This window comes from Aulonocara sp. 'chitande type north' Nkhata Bay, linkage group LG9 (assembly GCF_057382095.1).
Source record: "Aulonocara sp. 'chitande type north' Nkhata Bay isolate Kocher_YH1m ecotype deep benthic linkage group LG9, A_spYH_male_GT1.1, whole genome shotgun sequence".
Lineage (NCBI taxonomy): Eukaryota > Metazoa > Chordata > Actinopteri > Cichliformes > Cichlidae > Aulonocara > Aulonocara sp. 'chitande type north' Nkhata Bay.
The window spans coordinates 8,967,093-8,989,406 of record NC_141352.1 but is presented as its reverse complement, the minus strand read 5'-3'; the positions used below and the strand labels follow the sequence as shown (position 1 = coordinate 8,989,406).

General features: G+C 46.2%; 1 protein-coding gene across 6 annotated transcripts in view; it reads right to left on the bottom strand.

The window, feature by feature from the left end:
- rreb1a (ras responsive element binding protein 1a) overlaps window positions 1-22,314 on the bottom strand; it is a 54,790-nt gene that overhangs the window by 21,601 nt on the left and 10,875 nt on the right. For 3 of the 6 annotated variants that reach the window (XM_086305611.1, XM_086305612.1, XM_086305613.1), the window contains exons 2-4: window positions 7,702-7,794; window positions 446-541; window positions 147-369 (exon numbers count right to left, since the gene is read on the bottom strand). In XM_086305611.1, coding sequence (XP_086161737.1) covers window positions 147-369; window positions 446-536 — 314 coding nt within the window. In that variant the 5' untranslated portion in view covers window positions 537-541; window positions 7,702-7,794. The remainder of the gene's footprint in view (window positions 1-146; window positions 370-445; window positions 542-7,701; window positions 7,795-22,314) is intronic. The other 3 variants (XM_086305614.1, XM_086305609.1, XM_086305610.1) reach the window with 3 other exon arrangements.

Below are 22,314 nucleotides of genomic sequence, written 5' to 3'. Positions count from 1 at the left end.
TCTGGAGATGTAGCTCTGTGGACACCGTTTGACTCACACGTGCAGAAATGAATTCAGGTTTGAAGCTAAACATCGACTTCAGCTCATCATCTAAACTTTTAACTTTTCAAAGTTTTTAATCAAGTCTGAAAACTGTCTGTAATCACCTGGGGGAGGGGCCGGCGGAGGAGGAGGCTGAAGGGGCTCCACTCCCACCGTCTCCGCCGTTAATGGTCCCTGTTGCTGACATCACTGCTGACATCATGGCATTAATGGAGGAGAGGTCTTCTCCTCCACCTCCCACGGTTCCTCCACCTTTGTCTCCGTTCTGTAGTTTCGCTCCTCCGCTCGCCACCTCCTTTGCTCCTTCCATCACTCCGTTGATCGCTCCTGAAGAGCAGCATCGCTGACTGTTATTACTCTGTTAGCTAAAACCATTAAATGTTCACCGGGGTTTGGCGCGCACCTTTGAGGGTTTTGTGCGTTTTCTCCTCCTCCTCCGTCAGCTCAGTGTTGGCTCCTCCCCCTTCCTGCCGCTCCTCTGTGGAGTTCTCCATGACTGCTGCAATACAAACACACACTATTAGAGAGTAACCATCCTGTAACCCGTCCCACCAAAGTCCATTTAAAGACGTGTGCGTTTAAAGCTGCGATGCATCAGCGAGCGCGTGCAGACCCGAGCGCCGCAGCACAGTAAACAAAGGCTCGGCTGATTGTTACAAACTCCTCTGTCAGTTGGGGACATGAGGATTTTGAGTGGTGTGTGAAGGCTGACTGAGATTAGAATAGCACGGGAGCTCAGCTCAGCTGGAGTTTCTGGTTTCACTGAAGAAAAGCTTTCACAAACCCTGCGAGTGCTGCACAAGTGCTGCACAAGTGCTGCACAGCAAACCTGAGAAAGATCTTTTAAAAAGAAGCAGTCTGGAGAAAGGATTCAGTTAAATGTACGGTTTTAAGCACTGCTGTGTTCCTGAGTTTCTGATTTACTTTGACACTTACAGGCTTCACAAAGAGAGACGGCAGAGGAAGACGCTCCATCTATGAGCAAACAAAAGCAGCTCTGGCCGAGCGCCCACTGGACCAGAGGGGGCCAAACGTGGCTTTGCAGCCCTCACACCTGTTTCTACCAGCCAGAGCGACATATGAGGGAGAGATGGAGGGACGGAGGAGGAGGAGGAGAGAAGGGGCACTTCTGCTTTTTGCAGAGAGGAGAAGACGAAAGCTAATTACAGTTTCCTGTCTGCCCTCAGAGGAAGAAGCGCTCCAGAGCCGGCCACTTCCTCCTGCAGCTCAGAAAGAGGCTGCGCGTGTGTGTGTGTGTGTGTGCGTGTGTGTGCGCGCGTGTGTGCGTGTGTGTGTGTGTGTGTGCGCGTGTGTGTGTGTGTGTGTGTGCGTGTGTGCGTGTGTGTGTGTGTGTTGGACATTCCTAGTTCAAAAAAGGAGGAAGTGAAAGAAGCAGCGACTCCTAAAAATGATGAAAAAGCCAATGGAGGCCCAGGCTGCAGTCAAACGCCTCCATCAGCCCGACACTAGTTGGCGCGTCGCAGAGTCGCGCCACTTCAGGGTTACCCTCCCGCGGTGGCCATGTTTGTGGCCAGCAGTTGAGTCACGCTGACATCACATCCTCGTCAGCGGCGCTCTTCCTGATTTTGGCACAGCGAGTTGCACCACAGCATTAAACCGTTATTGTAATGTACCTGCAGGGCAGCGCCGTTATTTCCACAAACATTCACAGGCTTTAAACGCAGCAGCTTCTCCACATTTTATCCTGTCCTCGTAAAAAACAGAGTGGGAACAAATGGAAAACAACTACTCTGGTATCTAACGACGACCTTAACAAGGAGTTTAAAAAACAACCATCTTTATGTGGTCGTTAACACAGATCTGACAACGTGAGCGCGATGACTTTACTGCACAGATTTCACGTCTCTGCAAATGAAAACAGCACATGAAGCAAAACCAAAGAAGAAGAAAAGGAGAAGAAAAGAGAAAGGACGAGTGGAACGTGGCGAGAGAGCGCTGACAGCTGGCAGCGAGCGCGCCGTGTTTCCACTGACCTCTGAGTGTATCACCGCTCCTGCATGACACGCTCTTACATGGCCACGGCAGGTGCACGCGCGCACACACACACGCAATCGGACGCTGTGATTGGCTGCCAGAGTGCTCGGCCAGCACTTTTTACAGCCCGCAGAAACGAACGGCAACAGATGGCTGTGAGAGGAGAGGCCAGAGGAAGCTGGGAAAAAAGGATGGAGAAAGATAACCCTCCCAAAATCAACCGTCCTAACCCGGCTGCTCAGAACGCTGCAAACCGAGAGACGGCGCCAACACGTGCAAGTGTCAATGCAACACGTGTCGCAAAGAAAAATAGTAAATAAAAAGGAGTCTGCGCCAAAGTTTTACAAACATCTACGACGATGTTTAAACCAGTTTAAAAGGAACGGTCCCTGAACGCAGCACGAAGTCTGAGCACTGTGTGTGTGTGTGTGTGTGTGTGTGTGTGTGTGTGTGTGTGTGTGTGTGTGTGAGAGAGATGGCTGATGTTACTACATCTGTTCCCAGCCATCATTCTCACACACACACACACACACACACACACACAGCTCTGACATCCTGACATTCTTCCACATCCATGCAAAAGCAGAAAAAGGTCACCGTGCTGGAGCCACTGAGCATGAATGTATCTGTACGTGTGTGTGGGTGTGTACTCGTACATCTGTCATTGTAAGGACCATCACCCTCTTTTGACCTTAGGAGGACGCTGTGGCAGTGGCACACTTTCAACTCTTTTAACTTCAAAGGTGCAGTCACATGACACCTACGCAGTGCACCCCTGATAGGGTACAGCCCTTTCAGTTCATTTCTGTGCTTTTCAAATTTGTTGTGAAAGCAAGAATGTCATAAAGTTTTTACCAATGGAGTAATATTAATTTCTGTCCCTATTTTAGGTATTTAACCAGCAGAATTAGTTAAGTCTAACGTCAGTGATTTCACGTCATGAACCTCCTGCTGTGCACCAACTGTGTGAAGATGTAACCCAGTGACAGACGGTAATTAAAGAGAGAGGGTGGACACAGCACAGGATGGATGTGTGGGGTAGAGAGGTAAAGGATGTAAACGAGGATTAAGAGCATCCTCTCTGTCCTTGTTTCTTTATTCACTTTGAAAACTAGGAAGCAGAAACATGCAAGTTTTATAATTTTACTACAGATAAGTCTGCATGAACTTTATGTTTTAACCTTCTGATATAATCCAGTTTTTACCTTGTGTTAACAGCTAATGTTGGCTAGCATGCCTTAGAGCAGGGGTGTGCGATCTCAGTCCACGAGGGCCGGTGTCCTGCAGGTTTTAGATGTGTCCTCGAACCAACACAGCTGATTTAAATGGCTAAATTAGCTCCTCAACATGTCCTGAAGTTCTCCAGAGGCCTCGTAACGAACTCATCATGTGATTCAGGTGTGTTGACCCAGGTGAGATCTAAAACCTGCAGGACACCGGCCCTCGAGGACTGGGATTGCCCACCCCTGCCTTAGAGGCTCTGGCACTAAAGTTATCATCTAGCATGATAAGAGGCTACTTCACCAGCTTCTTTCTTTTATGATAAATACCTGTCACAAGTTTATGAAGTCTAAGTCATAGATAATCTCCCTCTCTCACACTAGCTATGTTTCATGGGATTAGCCTAGCAGCTGCAATTATTAATCTCAGACAGTAATCCCCACCAACATATGAATTCATTTACTTGTACTTTTTGTAGTTTGTATATGCCTAACAGTACTAGTGAGTTAGCTGCTGGTGTGAGCAGCCTCGTCTGTGTTCATTTTCCTGAATTCACTAGGTAAATCAAAACGGCCCAACTGTAAACTGCTGTTAGCAAACATTAGAAACCTTATCTAGCATCAATTAATGGACACAAAGGCAAGAGGAAAGCAGACTGTGCCATGGTCAGCTCTCTCCTCTTCCTCCTTTTTCTAACCTTTTCCATTTGTATTTATACCACTGTGTTTTTGTATCTGTGAGTCGGTGTCAGCTAACAGTCTGTGTTTAGCAGGAGAGATGTGAGCAGAGGGATGGAGGGATGCATGGGCAGATAGAGAAGTGAGAGAGGGGGAGGACAGGAACCAGTCACCATATGTTGGCTATTTATTACACCTCCCTAAACTGTCACTCTCCCTCCATCTATACATCCATCACCCTCTCGGCCTCATTCAGAACAGCACTGCAACACTGTTTATCTAAACGGAAGCGACTTCGCTTATTTCTAGCAACACATTCTTATTCTGGAACTGCAGTGTTGTATATTTGCACGATTAACAGTTAAAAATAAATATCTTGTGCTGCGCCTTTTATAGCAAGCAAGATCCACAAAGGCTGAAAATGTTCGCTTGAATTAGCCCCAAGTGGACATTAGAGGAACTGCAGCCATTGGTGCATCTGCGTTTGCTTCATTTTCAGCACACATTAGCACCGGATGCTCGGCAGCGTTAGCGCTGATTATCTAAGAATACCAACGCTGTGATGAAATACGGCGCTGGCTGCAGCGTGGAGCGGTCAGGGCTGCCTCTGTAATGCTGTAAATGTCCTTTTTTCTAAACTCACAACCTTATGATCTAATGCATAATCTACTGGGCAGGTTCCCGACAGGAAATCCTGGGATGATTTCCAACCTTGTGACAGTGATGGAGAGAAGTGCTATTCATGGGAATTCACCAAACTCGTAGGAGAAACTGAAAGAAAGTCAGAGCCTCTTTATCTCTTTCTGTTTCTGCGCTGGTTGACCACAACAGGAAGTTCACACTCACGGGAGTCACAAGAGAGCGTTTTGCTGCTTCCCCATGTGCGCTCGCAAAGAGAGAGATTGATGGGCATTCTCGCTCGCTCTTGATGACCCCCCTCCCCTCCCGAGCCTCCATCTAACACTCAGCTGCCATCACCCATCCTCCACCGCTCCGCCGATCCCGACGTTCCTGTTTCCTCGCTGCAGAACTCTGCCCAAACTTGTTAACGCACACTTGTGAAACTAAAAGTTGAATATCCCAAGGCAGAGATGACTTTCTCTGAGCTGCATGGACAAAAGCATGTCGTGCGTTGCCTTCTTTCTAAAAACATGACCGACTTTCAGTGCAGATGTAGACAGATGTTTATTTGATCTGAGCACAGCCACGCTTCATCAGATCTACACAACTTCAGCCCAAAAAACACTGATTTCAAAATATTGCTCAAGTGTTCACAGAATTTCCAGAAAATTGGCAAAAAAGTTCTAAATTGGACATCAGCGAGCGCCTCCATGCTGCTTACTGCTAATATCAACATTTAAAAGCATCAAAATAAACAGGCGCCAGTTTTTAATGTCAAGGCAGCAACTTTCCCACCTCAACGAAGCACAAAAGCCGTGTTTGTTGAAGAGTTGACTTGAACCCAAAAGCACAGAGGTCTTATTCTTTACACCCAGGCACCACATGCAGCCCCACTTTATGTGAGCGGCCCCTTTTGTAATCGCCACACAGCGAACGGTTGTATCACGGGAGGATTTCAAAGGAGTCATGGAAGCAGGGGCGTATATAAGAGTTTTTAGATGGGGTGGCACACGCCCCGATTTCTAAGGGGGGGGACCCAGAGCTGAGTTTGAAAGCAAAGCAGAGTGACGTCTGGTGAAAATGATTTTAAACCTGCGCTGTAACAAAGTAGCTGCCACACTGAAACTTGACTGAACACTAATATTTACGTCTTTAAATCCGATTATCTTTTATCATTCTGATGAGTTTGTAGCTGTAACAAACACAGCAGCTTCCAGTTTTATAGTTGGACCTGCAGTGATGTCTCGAGAAGAAAAAGGTGACGTGGACCCCCTGACCCCCCCGTATATACGCCCATGCTTGCACTGACATGGCAGCGCAAATCTGGGGTGGCACCAGAGGTGGCCAATCAGATATCAGTAGAGGGGGTGCCATCCCAGGACACCATGTTTATATTTAAAAACATGTCAAACATCCCTAAACACTGACAGCATGTCCACAGCCTTTCAGAGACGTTCTCCATCAGTCTCCACCTCCTCCTCCATCGGCCTTTTACAAACTGTTTCTAACTCCTCTTCCTCTGCTCATCTCCCCTCTCTGCCTGCTCGCTGCCCTCCAGCTCGGTTACACATTGACTGCTTCCTCTGTGTGTGTGTGTGTGTGTGTGTGTGTGTGTGTGTGTGTGTGTGTGTGTGTGTGTGTGGAGTTTAGACCCGGCGTGATAAAGTGTTGAGATAGCATCGACGGTGTGTCGGCTCCACTGTACAGCATACCGCAGCCGGCAGGCAGAGCGGGGGAGGGGAGCGTCTCAGCCAACCACCGAGCACGCTCACAGTGGAAAATGTCTGCAGCTCTCAGCCAATCAGGAAGCAGATTCCTCAACACATCCATCCTCCCGTGTGTGTGTGTGTGTGTGCGCTGCCCCATCTTTCCCCTCCTACCAAACACTTCACCCTCTGATGTTTCACTATAAAGATCTTTAACAAATTTAAAAAAAATAAATAAATTTATTTGTTTCTAATGTGATATTTAATGTTTTACTTTGTGTCATTATTATCGTCACGCTTCAAAACCTTTGAAAGCTGTCAAAGATTTAATTTTAAAAAAAGAATAACTGTAATATTATGGTAATTAAACTTTAAATGTTAGTTAAAAAAGATTATTTTCTTAAGTACTAATAATACTTTCATAGTTATTGGAAAATAAATGTTTGTGTATTAATACAACATCATTAATTAAATAAAAACACATTTTAGTAAGAATTTATTATCAGAACATAGAAACTGTTTCCATGTTCTGTTTTTATTCCCTTTTAGACTTGAAGTAAATTAATGTCCTTCATACATGTTTTAAAAGAACAAAACAACATAGATGTAACTGACATGCTTAATTATATATATTTATTTAATATAATAGTTTTTAAAGTACTCGAATCGCTTTCATTTCCATGTTTTTATTCTTTTCTGACTGATGCTTCAATTAAAACTTTCTCTGTGCCACTTCACAACAACAACAACAACAACAACAACCAGGTGATGACCCCGTACGAGCAGCACTGTGTGACAGTGGGGAGGAAAAAACCTCCAGCAGAACCAGGCTCAGGGAGGGCGGGGCTATCTGCCCAAACACCAATCACACTGACAGTATCTTATTATGTAATTTCAACTCAGTTTGTTTCCTTTGATGTTTATTTATTGAGTTTTATTTGTGGTTCTAATGTTTGTTTGTAAAGCCTGGTTATCATCACTGTCACAGACATTAAAGGAGCTTCAGGAGCTCGTAGGTTCATAATAAAGTGGTGAAACCAGGCTGGACACAGAGAGAAGACTGAAGAGGCGTTTATGAAAACGTCCAACCTTCCGTCTCCTCGGAAAGCCGGAAAACTCGCTGAAACATTTCCAGGAGCAAACACATCTGGAATCAGGTCTGAGTGCGAAAACGCAAAGCGCTGACAGGGACAGAGACGGCCAAACGCCATGCAAGCTGAAGCAGAAGCCACTGAAACAAAGATGGCGGACTGTGCCACGAGAAACAGGAAGAAACATTCATTCCCAGAGCTACCAAAGAGGCGGAGCCTGGAAGCGTTTACAGGTGAGCGTTTAACTTCAGGTGGATGAAAGATGGCGAAACAATGAGGAGGAGCAGGAGGAAGGAGGTGAAGGTGGCGGTGGGATGAAGATGAGAAAGGAGGGAGGAGCATATTTACCCGTCTTTTTCGTAAAGCAACGCTCGCTCGAATCTGTCTCGGGGCGGGAGGGGGCGGGGTTTGTTGTGTGTGTGTCTGCAACCACTGCTCACACTGCAGGGAGGAGAGCACAGAGAGACCATCAGTAACACAAACACACGTTTACACACAAATACAGAAACAACAACAGGCAGACAAACTTGTAAAAAACAAACACCAAGTTTGGATGCACCAGCGTGAACGTGTGGACTCGATGTGTTTCCACAATAACACAAATATTCCCCTTTTCACCAGTGCAGCTAAACTGCATTCACTTCTATTATCATTGGATCGTTTTCTGTTTAAAGCTGTAAAACTACGTCTGCAGCAGCTCACAAGCTGCAGTTTGTAGAAACACTGGTTTTATTTGAAGTGTCCACCCTGAGGAAGGCCTTTATCCACACCCACAGTGGGCTGTGTCATTACTGTAATTAGTGTTTTCATTTATCAGGTTTTCACTGTTTAACGTTTTACCGTAAATACTGGAATACAGCAGAGTGCTCACTTAGCATGCTCACATTTTATTAGGCTTTTGTACTGAGCGTACACGGCTCCTGTTGCCGTGACGATAATCACAGATTTCACTACAATAGAAACAGAACTACATCTATTCCCTCGATCATACTGCTGCGGTTTACATCGTGGAATATACATTCTGGCCGAGCTCGAGAGCGCCCCCTGTGGAAGAAGAAACAGCCCCCTGATTTCACCCAAACAATTTAAACAGTGAAAATGTATCCGCCCACAGCGAGCGTTTCCACGGACACGCGCCATGTTTTACTGTTTCGAGACTGTAAACGCTCGCATCCACATAAACAAAGTAAACGATGCAGAAACAACACACAGAGCTGCAGGGACGCAGAGGTGAGCAGGCTCAGAGTCTGAGTCACACTCGTCATTGCACCGCCTCTGACACACACACACACGCACGCACACACACACACACACACACACACCTTCAGGTCCAGCATTACAAATAAAAAGCGAGTACAGAGGTCAGTGTGCTGCATTATGTGCTGATACAATCACGGCTGCCAGATAACACAAAACACAAACTGAACTGTGGAGGCGCCATCAAGGCCCAGAGTGGCCCGGTGCATTATGGGTAACAGAAAGATACCTGCTATCTGCTGATATCTGCCCGCAGCAGTGACGTTTGTCAGGACATTTTACTTTTTATTTACAGCTTCAGAAATAAAAAAGTGCAGAAGAAGAAACCCAAAGGAAACAGAGGCTTAACTGAGCCGCCCAAAGACGCTAATCTGTCAGACAGGGCGAAGCGAGGCTACGGTAAGGGAGGGCGAGACAAAAAAAAGACAAAAGATATGCTGGAAAGGAGGAAAGATGGAGGGATAAGAGGGATGCAACAGGCTGCACAGCTCAGGGACGTATTTACGGATGGAGGGATGATGGAAGGGGGCAGGAGACAGAGAGAGAGAGATTAAGAGCTTAACAGGGTTGGTAAGACCAATTAGGAGGCAGCTGAGACTGGAGGTGAGGAGGATGAGGGAGGATAGAAAACGTCTGCACCCGCATCACCGACAGAGAGAAGTCTGCGTTTACAGGAAGACGAGGAAGGCGAGGATGCAGAGAGCTAAATACATGTAGAACTAAATATCAGTACAAGATGTCCAAAAATATTTGTTAATGTTAAAGCATCAGTGCTGTGAGCCAAGAATCACCTTGAAACCACGAAAAAATGAACAACAGAGATATTCTGAGTGTGGATTTATTCAGTTTTAGAAAAATAAGTCTGTAACAGATGACTTCCTGAGCCAGCAACGAGCCAAGAATGGTTTTGAAACCAAGGAAAGGTGAAAAATGTGATTATTCACAGGCTGTCCTGTGTGAAGGCTTTGAAAAATAAAGCCGAATTCACCTTTAGCACATCCTGCATCCTGCAAAAGTCATCTCACGTTAATCGGAGAGAGCTGCACGTGTAGGAAGTCCGACCCCGGGCCCATTTTTGTATGCATGTCTATTTTTTCTTCCACAACACAGAAGCAACAGACAGAAAGGATTAAAGAAAACGAGCATTTCTCTAGCTGCTCACTTTAAAATCAAGCCATCGTGAGCTTCACAAACAGGTTTTCTATCTGCTGCTGAGGGCCTGTCGTCAGTGTTAATGGGCTGAGTATTGTTGCAGATAAAGGAGGTGTAAGCTGATACAGGGAGGTGCCACGGCTCCCACCTAAACTAGGATTTATCACCGTGTTCCCCCACCACCACACAAAGCCCCCGCTAAGCCAGCAGCTAATGAGCTAGCCCCACTAACTCACTTTAGCTTTGTTCTGCTGCAGACACAGCCTGCTGCATTGTTTCTAGCTTTGCAGCACTAAACGGCTCCGCGCGGCTTAAAACTGGAAACCAGAGCTGCCAGCACTGTTAATACCAGCAGGGTCAAAACTTTAGGTTAATAAATATAAAGCACATAACGACTATGAAACGATACACAGGCCCTGATGTGAGCGAGATGCTAGCATCAAGGCAGAAGCTAATCTTCTAAGACAACTCTTTCATACTTTGAAACTTGCCTTTGTATCCTTTTAAAACAAAACACAAGCTCCTAATGATTCATTAACACCCACATTAACTGTACATGCTAGCATCATGCTACATGCTAACAGCAGACAGTTTTCATCATTGAACTATAGAACTGTAATGTAGTGACGTGCACTGGAAGCTAAGTTAAAGAGATCTTAGATTATACATGATTTAACTTTAACCCATGCTAGCCAAAGTTTCTGTTTTTATCTTGTTAGCATCATAAGTAAGATTAATAAACTAAAGGTTAATGTGGTTTTATAGACAAACTCAAAGTGACATCTTTGTTTTAATGATTACTAATAATAACAATAATTTAAAAAATATCTTTGAAATAAAATACATGATATAAATAAACTACATGCTACTGTGCTAACATGTTAAAGTGCAACAGATGATGCAGTTATGTTAAACAAAGGCGATGTAACGAATTAACAACATTAATGATAGTATTTTTATAAAGCCAAACAGGCACAGGACTACAGAGTAGCATTAGCATCTCGTACTCAGTGTCAGAGATACTTCACATGAACCTCATGCTAGCATGTTTAAATTTGCTTTTTACCTTTACGTAAAAATTAGTCATTAGCGTAAAATGAAGTGACACGTAGCTTTTACATCACGCTAAAAGAGGAAATATGATCTTTTCGCAATATATAAATACCCCTTGGTAGTACCTAAAAAACGTACCCCTTATGAGGTCCTAGAGCCAAAAATCGACCACGCCATAAAAAGTGCTATAAAAAGATTATACATTAATATTTTATTCCACTTTAAATTAGCCAGTCTTTTAGACCTACTTCTCCTTGAAATATTCATGTCAAGTTTTAATTATATTTCGCGGATTTTAACCCTTTATATCCCGGTTTTGTAACATGATCGCACGGCCGTTTTTGGCGAAAAAAATGAAAAAATGAAATATTTTCCATAAAATACATTTGAAAGTTATATTTTATTGTACTTTTAATTAGGCCTTTGGATGGACCAAAGATTGGCACCAACAGTCATTTCGATCGCCTTTTATTTTTTTTGCAGGAGCGCATTTCATAAAATGCACACACTATCGGTCCCAATCGACCACGCCCAAAAAAGTGCTATAAAAAATTTATAAAATAATATTTTATTCCACTTTAAATTAGCCAATCTTTTAGACCTACTTCTCCTTGAAATATTCATGTCAAGTTTTAATTACATTTCGCGGATTTTAACCCTTTATATCCCGGTTTCGTCACATGAGCGCACTGCTTTTTTTGCCCCAAAAAACATAAAACTTGAATATTTTCCCAAAAAAACATTTGAGGTAATATTCAATTGTTATTATAATTAGGCCTTTAGATGGACTAAAGATTGGCACCAACAGTCATTTCGATCGCCTTTTTTTTTTTTTTTCAGGACCAGAAAATGGTCTCCAGGCGGCAAATGCTCCTCCTCTAGGCCGAAATAAGTGCATTCTTGCCGGGGTAAGTCGCGACGATTACCGGGGCACGATCACCGGGGACTCATTTTTGCAGCACACACATCCGATACCACGTGACAACAAATACGTCATTTCCTGTTGACTAAAAAAAAAAAAAAAAAAAAAAAAAAAAAAGCACCCTCATACGTTCCTAGGGGCCGAAAATGGTCCCGCCCGATCAGCGGGCGAAGCCGCTGCTGCACGCCGGAAATGAGGCTTCATTTCCCGCAGGTCTGTCCAAGAAGCCCGCTGTTTTCCAGCAGGGGTCAAATGTGAAGCAAGGGCGCCACCCGGTGGCCAAATAAAAAAATTACAATTCTAAGGTCCTGACTACAGAACAAAAACGAAACTTAAGCCATCGCCACTACGTTAATGGTAATAATTGTGCAGTGAAAAATAGCGTTTATAATGGGTTTCAATGGGGCGATTTATGGCTTTTGGTACTCATGTGGATGTCGGTTTTTAGCTTAGCCACCTTAAGCTAATCGAATAAACGGAGACGGCAATTCTAAAGAAAAAAAAAAGAAAAAAAAAAAAGGGTTGGGAGGTTTGGCTATATTCTATTCAACACAGTGAAAATGGCCTAATATTAAAAAACGCTGTGGATGATAAATGGCCGTAGGTACTACCAAGGGATACAGTGCACCACAGTAGCATTTTTTATGTTAGCATTAACAGCTAGCATGTAAACTTCGGAGGTTGCCATGTTGATGACGCTGATTCTTTTAATAAAGTCTAAATATAAATTGTGAAATTAGCTTCATTTTCAGGTTAGCATTAAGCCTTTGCACTGCTTGGATTTTGATTCGTCAACAGTCATCCATCCATCTTCCAGTTGTGTTTTATGTTTTAGCAGAACTTAACCAATCCAGGGTCTGCAAACAGCATCATGTGATTTTCCTAAAAGTAACAAACTGCCTCCAATTACTCAGCAAGTCTGCATTGAAAATAATCAAGTTAAAGCTGATCAATCAGGCCACGGCACCGGCGTGTTCTGGTTAGAGCGCGTCGCAGAGTAACTGGGTTGACTGGGAACAGAATGTGAGCCGTGACAAACGCACAAACACCCGAGGAGGAGCCTGGTGATGATGCTTTTAACTGTGTGCGAGCAGGCCAGCGGCAGAGCGGGGCCCTGTAATACACTCTGATGGTAAAAATAACTCGCCGAGCGGGACGAGGAATGCGTGCGCTGAAGAATGCCGCTCTGCTGACGGGTGACAGGCATGGACAAGTGCAGAGGGAGGCGAGAGAGGAGGGGAAACACCTGAGAGGCAGAAACCTGTACCAGTTCTCGAGAAAAGGAGGATTAGATAAGAGTGAGAGTGCAGTTAGACGAGAGTCACCGTCAGCCTTTGTGCACGTTTTGGAAAATTAAGCAGAATTTGCTGTTGGCACTTCCTGTTTCAACGAGCTAAAAACTGAATAAATGTGAAGCTAACGTAGAAACGTGACTATTGTCAGGCAGCTTCTGCTGAGACACGTCTCTGCTCCTGCGTCCCCGTAAACCTTTCTGACCTCATGTGTCTGTCCTCACATTTATCTCTTGGAGTTTGTTTTGTGTCATCTTTTGTTTTTAGCGGTTTATGTCTCAGTTGTGTCGTTTTCAGCCTTTAACGTATCCGTTCGGCATCCTGTGTCACGTCTTTGCTGTTATCGTTGAACGCCGGAGGTTCGCTCGTGTTTACTCTGCTGGAAACACGTTCGGTCTGCTGCTGTTTGCTTTGGGACGATGTCCTCGGGTGTCACTCGGGCCTCTGAACGAAGAAACGGGGCGTTTCGTTGAACTATTTCACAACCTGCGCTCGTGTGGCGGGGATGGAGCGGGTCGAGAGAGAGAGAGAGGATCCACAGGGTGTGGAGGAGAAAACAGGAAGTGAGAAAAGAAGAAGAAGAACCCGAGAAAGAAGCGAGCGCCTGAGACAGAGAATCCAGTCAGACCAGACGAGCCGCTGCTCATCCCGCACGGACGCTGTAAACTTTGCTGCGCCCTGATTGGCTGGTGGCCCGCCACCCTCCGCGTAACCTGACGACGGATAGGCTCCCGCTGCCGCCTCAACCTCCACCCTCCTCTCTCCCTCCCTGCATCCTTATCTCCTCGGATGAGTCAGTGCACGCGGTTACTGGTTAACTCTGAGCTTCAACGCTCTGACTGAGAGCGTGATGGAAGCAGCGCTCCAACCGCAGCGCGCGCCGGCGTCTGCCCGTCATGACGCTGCAGTATTACTTCCTGTATCCGAGCGAGAGAAGGCATCAGCTGACTGCTGATGAGGAGTATGAGAGAACGCACGGAGCATCTTTCTCAGCCGGCTGCGATTGTGCGCGAGGAGACGGGCTGTAAATGCGCTGCCGCCCGGCCTCCCACACAAATACCAACACAATAAAACACGCCTCGTTTCAAACGCTCGTCTTTGGTGCTCTTCTTCTTTCCCTGTTTCACGGCTGATCGTTGTAGGTTTACGGCCCAGAAGTTTCTTCATTTGCATCTTAGATTTGTGCTTTTTGGTTTGTAGTGTTTTGCATCGTATGGTTTTTGTTTTATTTCCAATCTTGTGTGATTTTGTTGCCCTCTCTTGTATTTTTAAACCCTTCTGCATGTTCATCGTCCCCGTTGTCACTTTAGCATTTTGCTTTCATTGTTTTTGTCACGTTTTTATGGGTTTGATCTCTTTTTCCATGTTTTGTTTCATTTATAATTTTAGAACTTGTTTGGTCCGATTGTAGTCATTTAGACTGATGATTAAACTACAAACACCAGACTGCCACTGATGCTTCATCCTGTCTAACCTGAACACAAAGACTGGACCCTCCCGGACTGTCCTCCATCTTTCTTCTGTAATTACAGACATGGTGTGTGTGTGTGTGTGGGGGGGTTGCGTGTTGAGCAGCTGTCTCTCTCACACACACACACACACACACACACACACACACACTTAAACAGGTGTTGGAGACAGCCAGCGGCCTCTGCTGTGAGAGCTCCATTCATTCACACTAACAGATGCTAACCTGGTCGAGCTACGTGTGTTAGCAGATGCTAACCTGCCAGCTCTGTGCACTTTCAGCCAAACATTTGCGCCGTTAGTGTCTTCAGCGCGACGGCGGCGAGCAGATGTTAGCGTGTCATGCCGACACACAGCTCAGTGTCCAGTTTATTAGGCACAGCGGCGTCTGGTTCAGGTGGAGCTGTGATAGGATGCTTTGTTCAGGTGATTTGAAACATTTAGTTTTTGCATTTTTGTTGTTTTGTATGAAAACTTGTTACTTTTTTTTAAATGTAATCATTTTTTTCCACCTAGTTTTGTGTCGTTTTGTTCATTTGTGGTGTCGATTTAAACATTTCTGGTGTTTTTGTTGCTTTGCCTCACTCGTTTGACAAAATTCTCCATCTTTTTTTTTGCTGCACCCTGGAGTCCCCTGGAGTCCCCTGGAGTCTCCTGGAGTCCCCTGGAGTCCCCTGGAGTCCCCTGGAGTCCGTCTGCTCCTTATTTTCCGTCTTTTTGCGTCTCCTGGTTGTTGCCGAGCGTCTTGGTCTCATTTACTTAACAGGCTGGAGAACACGAGTCCTTCAGCTGAACTTTGCTCCCGGCTCTCAGTCTTAATGTTCAGCCAAACTGATCTAACCCGTCCTGACACACATTAACGTGTCCTTCCTCACACCCTCTAAACTTTAACTGCACTTTATTCTCCCTCTGAGCCGCCGAGCGTCTCCTCTCAGTCTCTCCTTCTCCCGTCTTTCCATCACTTCAGTCCTCCTCAGTCTCTCCGTCCTCACAGAGATGACTCCTCCAACATCCAGCAGTTGTCTCTCTGCTCAACAAGCAACACATTCATTGCACACACACACGCGCGCACACACAGCAGCTGGCGTGCACACACACACGCCGCCTGCTCACACAACTGGAAGTGTTACGTCTGCGTGTGAACAACACAAAAATGCACCCACACACACAGCCCACATATTTGCAGGCTGACAGACACTGGTGTGTGTTGGAGTGGGAGGAGGCGCACACACACACACACACACACACACACACACACACACACACAGCTGGCCACATCCATAACACAGCAGAGGGTCGTGTGCTGCTCTCCCTGCAGAGACGAGCTGGTCTCCCGTTGGTTTACGGATGCCGGTCGAGATGTTCAGCTGATGACAGAAAAGTGAGCAGGTTTCAGCCCGAGCCCAACAAAATCACCGGCCCTCAAATCTTTCTCTAAGTGGACCGAATACTCTGACTGTCCTGACCCGTTCCACACCTCTTCGTGGCCGGTTACTCTTTGTCGTGCCCGTCGTCCTTCTCGGAGCTCGCCGCCTCGGGCGCACGTGTATCGTTGCATTGTGATGTAAATCCTCTGCAGACGACTCGCCGTCCCAAAAACCAAACTGCTGTTCTGTGGCTGCTTCACGGTTCCATGTCAGAGCTCTCTGCAGTCTCACCGGGCGTTTGCTGCTTCGTGGCAGTTTTGGATCTCACGTCTTCATCTGAAGTTATTTCACATTTTAAAAGCAGTTTTTCTCCTCTTTGGTCTGTTTTCAGTCGTTTGACATTCTTTTTGTAATTTATGGCTCACTGATGATTCAGTTGGTTTGTTGGCCCCTTCGGGTCATTTCAGTTTTCTTTGCAACACTGTCTCAGTGTGTCCTGTGGTCTCTGAGAGCACGACTGTTGGTGCTGTCGTCCATCTAAACTGCTTGTTCTGTGTTCTGTCCTTTGCGGCCCTGACGGGACGCTACCTGAAGTCTGTTTATTCGTCCTAATTTAAATGTGTCCACACCCACTCAGGATAAAGGGGATAAAGGGGCCTGTTCGCTCCTGATAGGCCGTCCTGTCCTGGAAGGGGCCTGAAATGTGTTTACAGAGGCGAAGGTGGAGTGAAAGGCTCGCCGTCAGGCAGGAGTGGCGTCGTTCAAAGAAAGAAAAGAGAACAATGGGAGCAGACAGACGGGAAGGAAGACGCTCTGCTGCACGCAGACGAGCAGACAGACGGGTGAAAACGCCGTTTCTTTGTTTTCTGTGACTTTAACACGAGTAACAAAGGCGTTTGGGTCGTTGTCCCGGTCTACGATTCTGACCAGCTGCACACCTGGGATCTAAACGTTACCTGGAGTTTGCTTCCTGCAGGCCGACAGGGATGAGGAGGAGCCTCGGCGGCGCTCAGGTGTCTGCGGATGCTGGGAAGGATGTAAAACCTATCAGTGACCTGACAGAGGACTCCTGCAGGAGTCGCTCCTCCTCCTCCACATCTCCCTGTGTGCAAACCCTCACAGCTCTTTCATCACCTGAAATACAGGACGAGCCTCTGCTCAATAAGTTCAGAGCTCAAACTGGCTTTAGCTTGTTTGAGCATGCAGCGAGGCCTCAAGGCGACACACACACCAGCCTGCAGAGTGTGTGCGTGTGTTTTCACGTCAAATCATGCGAGCAACTGCAGCTTTTATTCTGCGTTACAAACAGAACGGACGAGTCGATCGAGCTCAAGGTTTTCACAATAAAACCTGTCGACAGATGAAACATTTCACACTCATCCTCACCTCCACTCTACAACTACTCACTGAACACGTTCAGCTTTTGCTCATTTGGAGAAGATTCATTTTATGTCTTTCTGCACGTTTAGGTTGTTCTTCTTGGTGAGGAAACTGGTGAGCATCCAGGCTCCAACAAAGAGGAATGAAGCAGAAGGAAGAGACGAAGGCGGCGAAGCAAAGGAATGAGGAAGAGAAGCCGCAGGGGGAGGAGAAGAACGAGGAGGGGGGATAGGCCGAAAAATGTGAAGAGCTAAAGATGAAGAAACAGGATGAAGAAGGCAGCAGGAAGAAGACTGAAGATTTCAAAAATAAAAAAGAAGAACACAAAGAAGTCAGAGGTGAAGAATGAGAAGAAGGCAGCGACGGAGAGACGGATGCAAAAAGAAAAGAAGAAGAAAGTCGTTCATTAAACCAGGAGGAGAAAAAAGGAGGTTAGACAAGGAGACAAAGGAGAGACCTGAGGTGATGAGAGAGCAGGAAAAAGGAGACAGGAGAGGAAACAAGGATGAGAAACAGCCGAACGACAAAGAAGAAAAAACGTCATCATGTGTGTGTGTGTGTGTGTGTGTGTGTGTGTGTGTGTGTGTGTGTGTGTGTGTGTGTGTGTGTGTGTGTGTGTGTGTGCAGGGCGTGGTGCTGATGAAGACCAGGTTTCAGCTGCATGAAAAGACTCAGAGGCCTTTTGTGTGTCTGCCTGAGGGGCAACACACACAAAGCTGTGTGTGTGTGCGTGTGACACCAGCACTTTCCCATGGGAGGGTTTATTGTTATTCTGCTCTGAAAGCTGAATGGAGTCGGGTGGGCACACCTACTGCCACAACCCCCAAGTCACACCTGAGAGCACACACACACACACACACACACACACACACACACACACACACACACACAGACCCTGTCCTCCAAATTACTTCATCAACACCAACGTGTGTGTGTGTGTGTGTGTGTGTGTGTGTGTGTCATCAGTAACTGTAAATATTGTCACTTCAAAATAAAAGCACAGAAATAAGGAGAAGCAAGATGAAGAATAGCAGCGGAGGCAGGGCTCGCTAGCCCGACGTCTAGCTAGCGATATCTCCGGTCGATAGCCCGACGGGCGGGGCTGAGATAGATTTTGGTCGCCTGATCGGAGATATCGCTAGCCCTGGGATGCCGGGCTAGCGATTTTGCGAGCCCTGGGAGGAGGAGGAGTGATCTGGATGAAGTCTCTCCTCTATTTTAATGTGAAAACTGATGGAAACGATGACTCGATGATGAAAACTGCTCCTTGTTTTTCTAACAACAGGCAGAAACCTGAAAAACCGCCTGTGTCGACTCGGACATTTGACCTGAGACCCAGCTGGGACAGGCTCCGCCCCCTGTGGCTGTGGATGGATGATCTGTTTTTCAACATTCAGTTCATTTTTTTTTTTTAGATGTGTAACTGCCCCAAAACTGGTAACCATGGAAACATAGCAAAACTCGCAGGCTCACTCATCACTCAGTCTGTCTTTTATGTACAGTCTGTAATGATGACATCATCAGGCTTCAGTAACAGTTAAATGAAATTAAATCAGGCGCTGGTTGAACCAAACTTTATCATCTGTGACGGTGGCGTTAAAGACGACGGCAGCAGAGCTCAGGGAAGGATGCAAGGAGAGGAAACAAGACAAAGTGGAGGAGGAGGCAAGGACCTCTCTAACCCTCCTCCTCGATCGCACGTGCAGGTAAACGTGGACGTCACCTGCTCGAGTCCAGAAAAGAAAAAAGTCTGGAGGCATGTCGGTGCTGCAGTTGCCATGGCAACGAGGCGTGTCCTGTGTTTGCAGAACAAACAGCGGTACCTGTTCACAGCAGGGCGGAGCCTGTGTGTGTGTGTGCGTGTGTGAGTCAGATTACAGCTAACAGTCAGATTACCGGGATTATGGAGGACGGCTGTGAAGGCTCCATTCACCGGAACAACAACAACAACGCGCGCGCGCACACACACACACACACACACTGTGTAAACCGCTGCTTCACCTGACAACATCTGCAGGAGGGCCAAGCACAGGACAACTGACCTGAGGATGCAAGGGGACAGAAAAGGATCAAACTAAGGAAACAAGGAGAGAAAGGCAGAAAGGGGGAGGGGTCAAAAGTAGAAGAGGATGCAAGAAACAGGAAAGAAAAAGGAAAGAGGGTAGGAAATGAGGAAACAAAGGAACCAAGGAGAAGAAGCCAGAAACAAAGTAAGGAAACCAAGAGAGGAAACAAGGTGAGGGTGCATGAAAAAAGGAGACAAACACAGAGAGAACAACACAAGGAGACGTGGACAAGGATGCAAAGAGGCCAAAAAGACAGAACGAGAACAAGAACGAAAGATGGAAAAGAAAACGAGGAGACAAGACTGAGCCACAGAGGAAACACAGAAGGGCCCAAAAAGGAGGAAATGAAATGAGAAAAAAACTTGGAGGGCCAACAGAAAGGGGACAGAAACAAGGAGATAAGGAGGCAAACTAAGGAGAGAAAGGCCAATAAAAAGAAGAAGAATCAAGGAAATAACAAGGAGAGAAAAGGAGGAGACAAACAAGGAGGGAAGACGGGGATGCAACAAGGAAACGGGGTATGATAACTGTACTAGGCAGCAAGGACAGGAAATAAGGAGGAATAGGAGTAAAGAAAGAAGAGTGTAAACAAAGGATGGACGTCTTTCCTTAGCTCCTTACTTGAACACGAGCCACCACCCTGAACCCGACCTTCAGGACCTCACTCAGTCTAAATCTAACACCGGTCCCCACAGTGCCAGCTAAACGAGCATTTCTCTCTCTCTCTCTCACACACACACACACACACACACTCTTTCCTGAAGTGACCGGGGTAGTGATTGCGGTTAAAACTCAATCTACCTTTGTTGATTTAACCGCCACGGTTATTTGCATGCTCGCGCTCTTCCTCCTCCCCCTCCTCCCCAATCCTCAGCAGCAGCCAGCTGACAAAACTGTTTAGTCAGCAAGAAAAGGTGAGCGGGGGGGCGAGCGAGCAGCAGTCAGAGCACAGAGAGAGAGGGGGAAGACTCTGCAGGCTGCATCAGTTAACTCTTTCCTCCATGAGACGGCGAGCTCAGAGATCATCGCCGCTCGCACCAACAACAAGGTCAAACATTAAACTCGCTGCTCTGACTTTAACTTTCACAGCATCAACTCTGCCTCCACTGCCAGACTCTACTCAGAAAATGCTCATTTTTAGATACGTGGGACACTTAGAGAGCTTTAAAGCTGCAAATCGTCGCCACCACGACAGCCTCACAGCAACAAATAACAGCTTTGCTGAATGTTTACCACTGTAAGGACTTACAGCCACACAAAGTTAGAAAAACAAGGCTCACGTTTGACAGTATTAAGACACAAAGTTACCTCTCGCTAACACAAAAGTCTCCTACGAAAACGCTCGTTTTTTAACAGTTTAACGGTTTCCTGTCTTTAACTTTTACACCAACAGATGCTGAGATTCAAGCCCAGAGAAGTTTCCAGCACAAAACTCAGTTTAGAAAATGCTCGTTTCTAGGACTGCAGGTCACCTTTATCTTCACAACTTTACACCAACGAAGAAGTCACACGATTAAAGGAACCTTTTCTTCCTTCAATATAAACTTTATTCATGAAACTCTTGTTTTCGGGACTGAAACACGTCATCTTCAGCAACGAGACATTTTTACACCCAAAGAAATGTCAAACAATTTCCTCAAACTCTGACAGCAACAACAGACGCTTGCTTTCCACTACATCACATGACTTCCTCTATAGAAAATGACTTTGATTTTCAGCCTTTACACTCACCAGTTTCAGTTTCATGGTATTTGTGAAGGCTTTCCCTTTTTACTGTTCCCGTCTGTTACCTGACACTTAAATATAAGAGGTAAAACAGGACGGCCTCTGATACAAGACCGTCTGCTTTAAAGATGTCCAATGACTTTCTCTGAGTTTTATTTTGAAGAGGAGCGAGTCCTTCCTGTTTTCTCAGATTGTTTTATCGAGCTCATGTTTGTGAAGAAAAATGTGTTTGGATGCTCTGCTAAACGCGCTGCAGGGTGGAGCTGCCTCACAGTGAAGAGGAGCTGATGGATGGATAGATGGCTGGAGGAGGGGTGGAGGACAGACCTGTTGTGTGGGATGCCAGCAGTTCTGAGTGTGTGTGTGTGTGTGGGTGTGTGTGTGTGTGGGTGTGGTGAGAGCGTCTTGCTGATAAGCAGCTTGTGAAGCTAACTACCACTGCAGCGCGTGTGTGATGGCTGATACACACACACACACACACACACACACACACACACACACACACACACACATACACACACACACACACCTTCACCCTGTTCACAGCAAATAAAGCCGTATTTACTGCGAGTACAAAGTCCGAGCGCCTCGACTGTGAAAGAATGTCACGGCGGATGGAGGGAGGAGGGCGAGGAGGACGTTTAGAGGAGGGTGGGGGCCGAGCAGATGAAAGGCGCGAGGTGGAGGAGGTGGAGGAGGAGGATGCTTGGAGCAGCTTATCTGCACTTTTATGATTTTATGCCTCAAAGACTGACGGGCCACTCGCGGTTTGAAGCACCAAAGTTTCTGCGCGCACACGTGAAGCACACAGAGACGGGCGAGCGCTGTCTGAGGACACGCCGTCCTCACGTCCATGAACGTAAACGTCCATGAAGCTGCTTAGTAAGGAAGAAAAGTGCCAATTATAACTGAAGAAGCGCAATAATTACAACATCCACGAGTCTAGCAGGAGCTGCTAACGGCTAATTCAGCTGTCTTTAATAGGGAACAGTTAGCTAAACAGCCTTTAAACTGGGTTATACATCCGAGTTTAACAAGCAGTTAGAACCATAAAATATCGATATTTAATTAAAAACTACAAAAAGCCCCAAATGTTCATATTTACAGAGCCAAACATGCAAAACTAGCCTGATACAAATAACAGTTTAAGGATGTCTTCAAACAGGAGCTGCTGAAGTGTAATCTGGATACTTTTAATGGCAAAAAACTGCCTGAATTAGCAGAACTACAGAGTGAATGCTCAGGACATCGACATGCCTCACACCACGCCAGGCTAACTG